This window comes from Spinacia oleracea, chromosome 1, assembly GCF_020520425.1.
Source record: "Spinacia oleracea cultivar Varoflay chromosome 1, BTI_SOV_V1, whole genome shotgun sequence".
Lineage (NCBI taxonomy): Eukaryota > Viridiplantae > Streptophyta > Magnoliopsida > Caryophyllales > Amaranthaceae > Spinacia > Spinacia oleracea.
Genome location: NC_079487.1, coordinates 100,863,124 through 100,872,775, shown reverse-complemented (window position 1 = coordinate 100,872,775; position 9,652 = coordinate 100,863,124). Strand labels below are relative to the sequence as shown.

Genomic DNA, 9,652 nt, shown 5'->3' with positions numbered 1-9,652 from the left:
AACAAATAAATAACAAAAGCCGTAAAATAGAGAGAATAAATTATGGGAAAACAACTTAGTATTGCCTTTGCAAGTTTTCTTCTTGTCACTATAGCTTTTACAATAAAAGCACAAACTATTCCTGCAAATGATGCTGAAGTTAATGCTTGGTTTCAAGCTGCAGTAAAACCATTTAGGTACTACGTACGTAGTATATATTATTTCCCCAGTTTCTTCGTGACACTTTGATTTTTTTATTTTTTTATTTATTCATTTATTCATTTAGGGTTTGTTACTTAATAACTAATCTTTGGTTGCTTTACAAAAGGAAATCTTAAAAATTATTAAATAAATATTTCTTTGAAAAGACCCTCGTTTTACCGTAGATATTGAATATACGATCGATAATATTATACATAGTACTTATTATATGCATGTTAATGTCCTCTTTTTTTTTTTTTTGTAGCTCACATAAAAGGACATTAGAATCAAATGTAATTGAAGCGGAAAGTGGTGGAGTACAGATTATTGATGTGAGACAAGATGGAAAAGGAAAATTTAAAACAATATCGGACGCCGTAAAGCACGTTAAAATAGGAAATACCAAACGTGTGGTTATAACAATCGGTCCAGGAGAATACAAAGAAAAAATCAAAGTCGACAGATTTAAATCTTATATAACTTTCTATGGAACGGATCCTAAGAATAGGCCAACTATAACATTTGCTGGTACAGCTGCTCAATACGGGACTGTGGATAGTGCAACATTGATTGTGGAGTCTGATTACTTTGTCGGTGCAAATCTAATTATTTCGGTATATTACTCTTCTTTCACTATATTGATTATATTTATTTTATTACATATATAGAAACATTTCAAGTATATGTGGTTAGTAATTAAATTTATTTCTTTTTGGAAAGTATTTTATTTTGTGGGGAGATATAGAAGATTTGAATTTTTAGAATAGGTGAGTAAAATGGAAATGGTTAATCAAAATATTTGGAAAATATTTAAGAATTTTTATTATATTATTGTCATAGAATCTTTTTTTTTTTAGAAGAAAATTTTGTCATAGAATCTAAGAGACTTTTAGTTTCAAAGTTTCATTGACAATTGTTCAACTTAAATTTGATTCTTTTTTTACTCTTAAATAAATTAGAACAAGTACTTAATTTTTATTTATTTTTTGACGGGCAATAAGTACTTACTTTTAGATAACTGTAGTGAACCATAAATAAGTAGTTAAGTACCATTTAATAATTTATAACATAAATTTTTTCTTGCAAGCTAAAATTTTATTTCGAATTTCAATAAATTAATAGATTTAGAAAGATTATTGTATTTACAGAAAACAGTATAAATTCCATTTTTCTAAATATAATTTGTTATTAGTTAATGCAATTCCTTAGGTCATGGAAGGGTATAATAAGAGATTTAAATATCTTTCAAGCTAACAAATTGTTCAAAATTATAATGCTTTGTTGTTTAAAGGTATAAGATATAACATGAGCAATAAATTTTCAAATTAGGGTCATGTTTTATGAACCACATTAGTACATTACATCTAACCTTAAAGGAATGTGCTATTACATAAAAAAAAAAAAAAAATGCATATTAATGATGTCTTGACTCAGTGGTTAAAATTGAGGGTCTACGTAAGATAGATCTCAAGTTCGAAACCCCCGCTCCCTTTTGTAATTTGTATTTTCCTTGTGGCTCATTTACACCAAAAAATATATAATAAAATACATACTCCGTACTACTAAAAAATGAAGTACATACTACGAATGAGTATCCACCTTCTCCGGTTGTAGTCTTTCTTGCATGAGCAGTAATTATAGTCCTAATATTAATTACGAAGAACTTAACTGTGTATATTTTTTATGTTAATGAAGAACGCCGCTCCAAGACCAGACGGTAAGAGGAAGGGGGCACAAGCTTCCGCAATGAGAATATCCGGTGACAAAGCTGCATTTTATAATTGTAAATTTGTTGGATTTCAAGATACTCTTTGTGACGATAAGGGAAAACACTTCTTCAAGGACTGCTTTATTCAAGGGACAGTTGATTTTATTTTTGGCGAAGCTAGATCTATATACTTGGTAAATATCTTTGTTAAGTTTTAAGAAAAATATTTCAAATTAAGATGACAAAAAATCAAACACATTCTTGTGTTCAACATGTTCATTGAACTATGATTAATTACTTGAATTGACAGAATACCGAGATCCACGTTCTATCTGGTGATCCTATGGCTGTAATAACTGCTCATGCAAGAAAGACCCCAACTGGAGAAGGTGGATACTCATTCGTACATTGTCCAGTGACTGGTACAGGTGGTCATGCATTATTAGGTAGACCATGGATGGAAGCAGCACGTGTTGTTTATTCTTATTGTACCATGAGCAATGTCGTCAAACCCGAGGGTTGGTCTAACAACAACAAGCCACAATTTCAAAAGTAAGCAACTCATTTTATTTTTTTCCATTCTCATTTTCTATCCAAATAGTTTGAGCATTATTAAAGTTATTAGGTAGTCATTTTGTTACTACAATACATATTGCTATGCACAAATTCTTATTTACAAGGGTTGTACAATAAATATTGTACACCGGAGTAAAACTTAACTAAAAATGCTTAAAAGTTAAACTTATATATGTAAAAGTTATCTATTTTTTAGTGATAAATTTTTTCATTTTAATAAAACGTATTTCTTCAAAATCACTAATAAAGTATAAAATTAATCATATTACCCTTTAAAATATTTATCTATTAACGTTTATAAAAGTTAATCAAAACTAGGTTAAAGTTACAAAAAAAATGGGTAAAAGTTATCTTGGTGTACAATAAATTTATTGTACACCTTGTGCGCGCAATACCTTTTGATTACTATGAAGGTACTCATATCTTATAACTGAATTTGTGTAGGACAATGTTTTTTGGAGAGTACCAGAACAAGGGTCCTGGTGCAGCTGGAAAAAGAGCTCCATTTACCAAGATGTTAACAGCTGCAGAGGCCAAAACATTTACCAGTCTTGAATACATTGAAGCGGCTAAATGGCTACTTCCACCTCCTAAGGTGTAAAACATGTTAACTCGCCAACCAAAAGGGGGAAATGGCGTTTTCATAACCAAAAATATAGGGTAGATATGTAATATTTATATTTATTAAAATATATGTACAATATAACAATAGGGTGACTATGCTTAATCATTTAGTGATTTATATTTCTATTAACATGATTTTCAACATGGGAAAGTTTTTTCTCAATAAAAGTTGACTTTCTTTTATAATTCATATTGGTTTATGCATGAGTTTGGGTTTGATTTTTTTTGTGTGTGTGTGTGTAAAATGATGTTTATTTCAAACCTACAAGTCCTTCGTTTTTTCCCTATGCGAAGCGCACAATTAGGGAATGGACATCTCGGGTATCCGGAAAAATAATTTGAAAGGGAAAATTTCAGTTCGTCTCTGATCCAAAATATCTGAATTAAAAAAATCGGATCAGATATCCGATTTTTTCCGGATATTTCGGATATCTAACTTTGTTTTAAAGAAGAATAGTAATTGTTTAAAATAAATTAAGAACTTTTAACGAAAAAAGTAGAAAATTCGGATATTTCATATATCTGAAAGGAGATAGGATATCGTTTATAAAAAAGTTAAGGTTTCCAACACCACTAAAGATAACATTTGCTTCTCGTTTAAAAAAAAAATTGCTTATGCTCTTTAGCACTACGATGATATAAAAGATACGGAGTATGTAATACGGATTTTCCATGAACTACCCCCGAATTTTGTCATAATTCACCAAACACCCATCAAATTTCAATAATACATAAAATACCCTTATTTCAATACTTAATACACGAAGTACCTCTGTTTCAAAACTTAATACACCAAATATCTTTAGTGACGTCACCAACCCCATAATCAACCAATTAACGTGTAATTAACTCACCTAATCCCTAATTAACACCCCTAATCACCCATTAACAAACCTAATTAACCTATCCATTAATCCACTAACCCACTTACCCACCCATTTCTTTTTATTTTCTCTGTCCCCTTCCGTCTTATCTTTTTCCATGAAAACCACTTACTGCCCAGCCCCCACCAACACCTCCTAAATCCATCGCCTCCTCCACCACCGGAGAAATTGCCCTTCCCTTCGCCCAAAACTGAACCGCAGCTCCCTCGCCTTTTTCTCCTCTCTCACGCCCTCCCTACCTCCTTCTCCTTCGCGCAAGCCGCGCGCAACCAGGCAGCCTCGTGCCTTCGCCTGGGGAGAAAAATGAAACAGAGGAATTGGGGAGGTGGTGGGTTGTAGGGGAGGTGATAAGGAGACGAGAATGGCAATGAGCAAGATTCTCAACAAATCTAAACAAGGATTTTGGGCGATAAGGGCGCCAAAAATGTAGGTGGTGGTGGCACTACTAGAAATTGCATATTTAACGACGATGTATTACCGATGACATCAAAATTATGTAGTTAAAAGCAATAGCGCGCAAATCAATTACGACTAATCGGTAAGTACGTCGTTATTGTTCAACAAAAAGAAAATTAAGAAAAAGAAAATAAAAAATGTTCGTCGTTATTTCCAATTTCTACAACGCGCCTCTAACCTAAAAGTTTATAACCCTCCAATTGAACTCGCCTAGGTTTTCCCAATTCTCAAATTGATCTCTCCCTGTATCTCTTCAAAGATGTAGTTGGGTGCTGGAGTTTTTTTTTCCGCAATTTGTTCATAATTTGGATGCCGATCTCTCTTATTCTCAACGTGTAAGTTTTTTTATGATTAATTATCTGTTGTTTGATGAATTATGTACTCTCTCTTATTCTTTTCAAACTGAAAATTTCGTGGCTTGTAATTTGGTTTTCTTATATGAAGTAACTGTAAATTGATTGTTTATATGGGTTAGGATAGGTTGAATCTCTATAGATTTGTATTTTGTTTTTCAACTTCTAATTGATAAATTTCAGAGGGAGTTTGGGTTTAGATAAATTTCGAGGCTTGAAGGTAGGTTTCTCTCAATTTAGTTGTTAATTTTGTTGCTATTGATCTTACACTTAGAAAACAAATTTAAAATATTGTAAAATTAAAACGAAAATTATCAAGGTAATATTCATGTATGACCAGAGCCTATTTGATGTTCGATTTTTGGCTTAATCGATTTAGTTTTGAAGTTTTAATCTGTATTGGATTCGATCTTACCCCTGTTTATATTTTGTGTTTTCAATAGTGTGTCAAGCTCTACGGAGATAGTTAGATTTTTTTTTTCTTATTTCTGTATTTTGATAGAAAGGCAGCAAGATTATATAGTACAATCCTGCTACTGTTCATCTCTCAATTGAGTTATTTCATTTTTATTTAATCTAATTTGCTTCGCATTGTTTCTCAAGATAAGTTGTTGGTTCAATCTTCTGAGGGAGGCTTAGAGAATACCCCAATTACTATATGCAATATGTGAGGATAATAGCAAAACGATTAGATAAGCTACCTATTTTGTCTTTTGAGGTTGGCCAGAGGTTACCATGTTTGTGCAGTTATGTTGGGTGTGTTGACACAACAATGGGTTTTGTCGTCTGAGGGGAACTTAGAGGATTGTTCAATTCTGAAATATATGTTGAGTGAGTCAATACGCGACCATTTTATAATAAATGGTTCAAGAAAAATTTTGTGGATGGATTCAATGAGACTCAAACTATGTGGATTGATATAGATATCCTTAAACTCCAGTACGGTCGCTAACATAATCAGAATTGCCAATTGCACCAAGCCTCTAAAAATATGATCTTTCAATTCTAATTCCTATTAGCTACATAATCAATCTATGAAATAAATAATAAAGACAAATTTCATAATCAAATGACAAATTAATATAAGGAATGAAAATAATAAGAATGAATTAAAGCAAAAGAAATTATGAAATTACCTCTAGATTGATGAATGAAAGAAATAAGAAAATAGGGTTCAACAACGGAAGAGAGAAAATAAGAATAGGAAAAATAATGCTTGAGGGAAATAAATTAATTCCCTTGAAGTATTTATAGTTTCTATTTTCTAAAATAAAATAAATAAATAAAATAAAATAATAGAAGTCATCAATGATTGGTCGGTGGAAAATGGACGTGGCAATGAAATCTGAGCATGAGCAAGCCATCCAAGAGGTGCACAAGGGAGTAGAGGAAGTGCAGCGCAAGATCCCTCGTTGGCCGCTGGTGCACGCAAAGATCCATGGCGCGAGCTTGCTTGCGAAGGCATTAGCGTAGAGGCACAATATCCCTCGCTGATGGCGAGGCATCGCTCGCTGGTCATACGTGGCATGCGAGTGCGAGTGCTGGGATGGGATGGCTGGGATGCGAGTGCTCGCTCGCTGGGGCTGCAATAGTAGCGCAGCGGGACATCCCTCGCTGGAGGTGAGGGATCCCTCGTTGGGACTTCTGCGCACAATGAAGAGCCAAGCCATTGTTTATGTCATAACTTTTGATCTACAACCCCTAGGGATGTGTGACCTATCGTGGGAAAGCTCTTTTAGCCTACTTTCTAGCCCAATCATAATCGTCTCATTCCAATACCTTCCTCAATTCTTTCTTAAACCTTTTATTATAAAATGGTAGTGTAATCTTGTGTTGACTCACTCAACATATATTTCGGAATCGAGAAATCCTATAAGCCCCCCTCGGATGACAGAAACAACTTTTGTGATAACTAACCTTATATAAACGGCAAAAACAAGGGAAAAAACAACCTCTAACTCACCTCAGAAGACATAATAGGAAACTTAATTATCTAATCGTTGTTCCATTTCACCCTTATATATTGCATAATTGGGTATTCCCTAGTCCCCCCGTCAAAGATGGAGAACTACCAACTCATCTCGAGTAACCATGTGTAAGGTAGTTAGTTGAAGGATATGTCTCCATCCACAATGAATTTTAAGCAAATTAGATTAAATAACAATGAAATAGCTCAATTGAGTGATGAACATCAGCACAAGACTATACTATATTGGCTTCTATGTCTATTTCAAAATGCGGAAATAAGAAGAATTTTTTTTAACTCTCTCCATGTAGCTTGACACACTAATGGAAGACGAAATATAAACATGGGTAAGATCGAATATAATCCATATTAAAACTTCATAAATAATTTGATTAAGCTCAAATACCAAACATCGGATAGGCTTGATACATGTGAATATTGATTTGATGATTTCTATTTTAGTTTTAGAATATGTTAATTTGTTTTCTAAAGGGTAAAATCAATAGCAGTAAAATTAACAACTCAATTGAGATAATTTTTCCTTCAAGCGTCGAGTATTTCTAAAATCCCCACCCCCAAACCTCCGATATGAAATTTAACAATCAGAAGTTGATCAAAAAATACAAATACATAGAGATTCAACTTATCAGGCCTAACCATCAAACTAGTCATGTTAAAGTTACTGGCACATAAGAAAACCCAAATTACAAGCCACAAATCTTACGATCCACAACTAATAAGAGAAAGCACAAAACTCATCAAACAACAGAAAATTAATCACAAAAACACTTACAAGTTGAGAACAAGAGATCGACATCCAAATTAGAAACAATTTGCGGACAAGTAACTCCAGTTTCAACACCCATCTGAATCTTTGAAGAAAGAGAGATGGATTTGAGAACTGGAAAACTTAGGCGAGTTAAATTAAAGATTTTCGGACTTATAGGTTGGAGGTGATTGAAATATGAAACTGGAGAGATTGGAAGTTCGGGACCTTTTTCGTCGACTTTCGGGAGCCTTAGATTCTTATGGTTGAGCCCCGAGAGTTAGACTCGGTAATATGGGAGAAGGATATTGAAGATTGCAAATCGCCCTGTGAGCTGAGGGCGAAATGCTACCATCGGGCGAAAGGAAGAAAGAATTAAAGCCTTCAACGTGCGCCCGATCGGGCGCACTTCGCCCGGTCCGGATCGGGCGGCCTTCTGGAGTTGTTCTGAGATTATTGCAAACCGCCCGATCGGGCGGAATTTGGCCCGATCGGGCCGACTGTCGAGCACTTCGCCCGATCGGGCGGAGCATCGCTGATCGGGCGACGCCAACCTCAGCAGTATTCCGCGTGTTTTCTTTTCCGTTTTTAATGTTATTTTTGGGCAAACTATATAAGCTAGCCTTTATTATTTTGTAGGACATCTATTATTCTAGTTTCGAATACTTAGTTTATTTTTAGTTTCTCTCTAATTTGTTCAAATACTTAGTTTTTAATTCCAAGTAAAAATTCAAGCTTTATTATTTCATTGTTCTTCAATTCGGTATTGTTTCTTACTTTAATTTATTTTATTGCTTTAATCATATTTTCCATTATGTTAATTGCGTTGTTATTTATTATTATGAGTGAGTAGTTTAATTTCTAGGGTTTAGGGGATCCATGAATGCATGATTGGGATTATATATATGTGGACTTGATTATTGATTGATTGATTATAATTTCTATAGCTTATTATTATTATTGCTCGTCAATTATGTTCGGCCGGACTATTTTGATTTGAGTTTGATTAACATTAGATTATGCGCTGAGAGGTATAAATCTGATGTTTTTGGTCTGTGGCTATTAGATATGAATTATTTCTAGTACGTAGCGAGAGCCCGCTAGTTGTTCTTTCCTAAGGAATTCATAAGATTCGAGAGATGCATGTATTCCTAGTTATGATTGTTAATTGATTGTTACTGTCCGTTGTCCAATCCCGGTCTGCATTTATGGTGAACCGCTGCCCTACATTCCTTTAATATTGTTATTTTCCGATTTGATTATTTGCTTTAGTTTAATATACAAACCAATCCAATTCTCGTTACAAGTAGTCTAGATTAGTCTATTAATAGTAGAAAGAACGCCTGTTTCCTTGTGGATACGATCCCTGCTTCCCTTGCTATATTTTTAGTTGGTGAACGTTAGGTTTATCTTTGATAGGAGTGCGATTTAGCCTGTCAAATTTTGGCGCCGTTGCCGGGGAAACGGTTTTATTTTCTGTTATTAGTTGTTTTTTCTAGATTATTGTTTGTTACTTCTCAAGGGACTCCCGTTCCTTGAGACCGGATCTCACGACTGTTTTTTAGTTTTTGCTTGTTTATGCCCAGGACTGTCCATACCAGCGATCTGACTTCGTTCGATCCTGAACCTGAACGGATCTTTCGTAGACGGCGTAGATTCGTTGAACAGTTGAGAGACTATTCTGACTCTGAATCCGACTATCTGATTAGCAATCTATTCCATACAGATTCAGAGATGGGTGACCAAACACCACCACCGCCACCCCCACTTGTGCCAAGGCTTACAGACTATTCTAAACCAAGTCTGTCTATGCTTCCCAAGGCAATCATGCCTTCCATTGCGGTTGAGAATTTCAAGATCGAACCCCAGCTGATAAACATGATCGAGAGACACCAATTCGGTGGGGAAAAGGGTGAAGATCCTAATCTCCATATTCAGTCTTTCATTCAGTATTGTGCCACCATTAAGCAGAAGAATTTAACACCGGAGCAGACTATGGAGATACTCTTTCCATTTTCATTAAGTGGGAAGGCAAAGCTATGGATTAACAGTCTTAACCGCGCAGCTATGAAAATCACCGATTGGAATTCCTTGGCCCTTGCGTTCTATGTTAAATATTTCCCACCTGAGAAGACAGCT

The 9,652-nt window shown here is 34.5% G+C and overlaps 1 protein-coding gene across 1 annotated transcript; it reads left to right on the top strand.

The window, feature by feature from the left end:
* Positions 1-3,292, top strand: LOC110778391 (pectinesterase 1-like). The gene is made up of 5 exons (XM_021982948.2): positions 1-176; positions 446-794; positions 1,876-2,082; positions 2,199-2,440; positions 2,909-3,292. The coding sequence occupies exons 1-5, from the start codon at positions 43-45 to the stop codon at positions 3,063-3,065; spliced, it is 1,089 nt and encodes a 362-aa protein (XP_021838640.1). The 5' UTR covers positions 1-42; the 3' UTR covers positions 3,066-3,292.
* Positions 3,293-9,652: the final 6,360 nt, after the last annotated feature.